Consider the following 605-nt stretch of genomic DNA (forward strand, 5'->3'; position numbering starts at 1 on the left):
AATTGCACGCCGCAAGCTCAGGGTGAGAAGGGACCGAATACTTTCTTTGGATCAACACTCTCCTGCCGCCGACAAGAATTTCACTAAGAATAGGTCTCGCGGATGACATGTATTTACGCGTCGGCGTGTTTGTGTACATACTGGTTTAGTAGATGGAATATAACCCCTCTCTCACTATATCTGTATATGTAAACAGAAAACTATGCATAAAGGTAAGTCCGTCGTTATTACTTTGATAAGGGGTTGACAGCTTATTTTTAGTTTAGTATATTTATTCAACCGTAAAATTCATACCCACACTGAAATTCCTTCTGCTTTCAAGGCATCATAATCTTAACAACAATGTTTTCAACAAACAACAAAGATATACACACAAAAAACTTCTCAGTGCTCAAATCAAGGATGCACTTCCGTGTCGAGAATAATCCACACGGCCAAACATACAAAGAGGTAATTAAGGCAAAATTCGGCTAATGAATGAAGCTAAACTATCTCGCTATTTCCGTGCTGCCATGACTTCTTCGGCGATCTATTTGGCAGGTTGTCCGTAGGACTGGGAAGGCAGCGGAAGGCCAGGGCTTGGACCCGGACCGGATGGTGGGTAT

General features: G+C 42.3%; 1 protein-coding gene across 1 annotated transcript in view; it reads right to left on the bottom strand.

Annotated features, from left to right (window-relative positions):
• Window positions 1–288: 288 nt before the first annotated feature.
• LOC119582303 (pro-resilin-like) overlaps window positions 289–605 on the bottom strand; it is a 1294-nt gene continuing 977 nt past the window's right edge. Inside the window, exon 5 of the mRNA XM_037930518.1 lies at window positions 289–311. Coding sequence (XP_037786446.1) covers window positions 289–311 — 23 coding nt within the window. The remainder of the gene's footprint in view (window positions 312–605) is intronic.

This window comes from Penaeus monodon, chromosome 15, assembly GCF_015228065.2.
Source record: "Penaeus monodon isolate SGIC_2016 chromosome 15, NSTDA_Pmon_1, whole genome shotgun sequence".
Classification (NCBI taxonomy): domain Eukaryota; kingdom Metazoa; phylum Arthropoda; class Malacostraca; order Decapoda; family Penaeidae; genus Penaeus; species Penaeus monodon.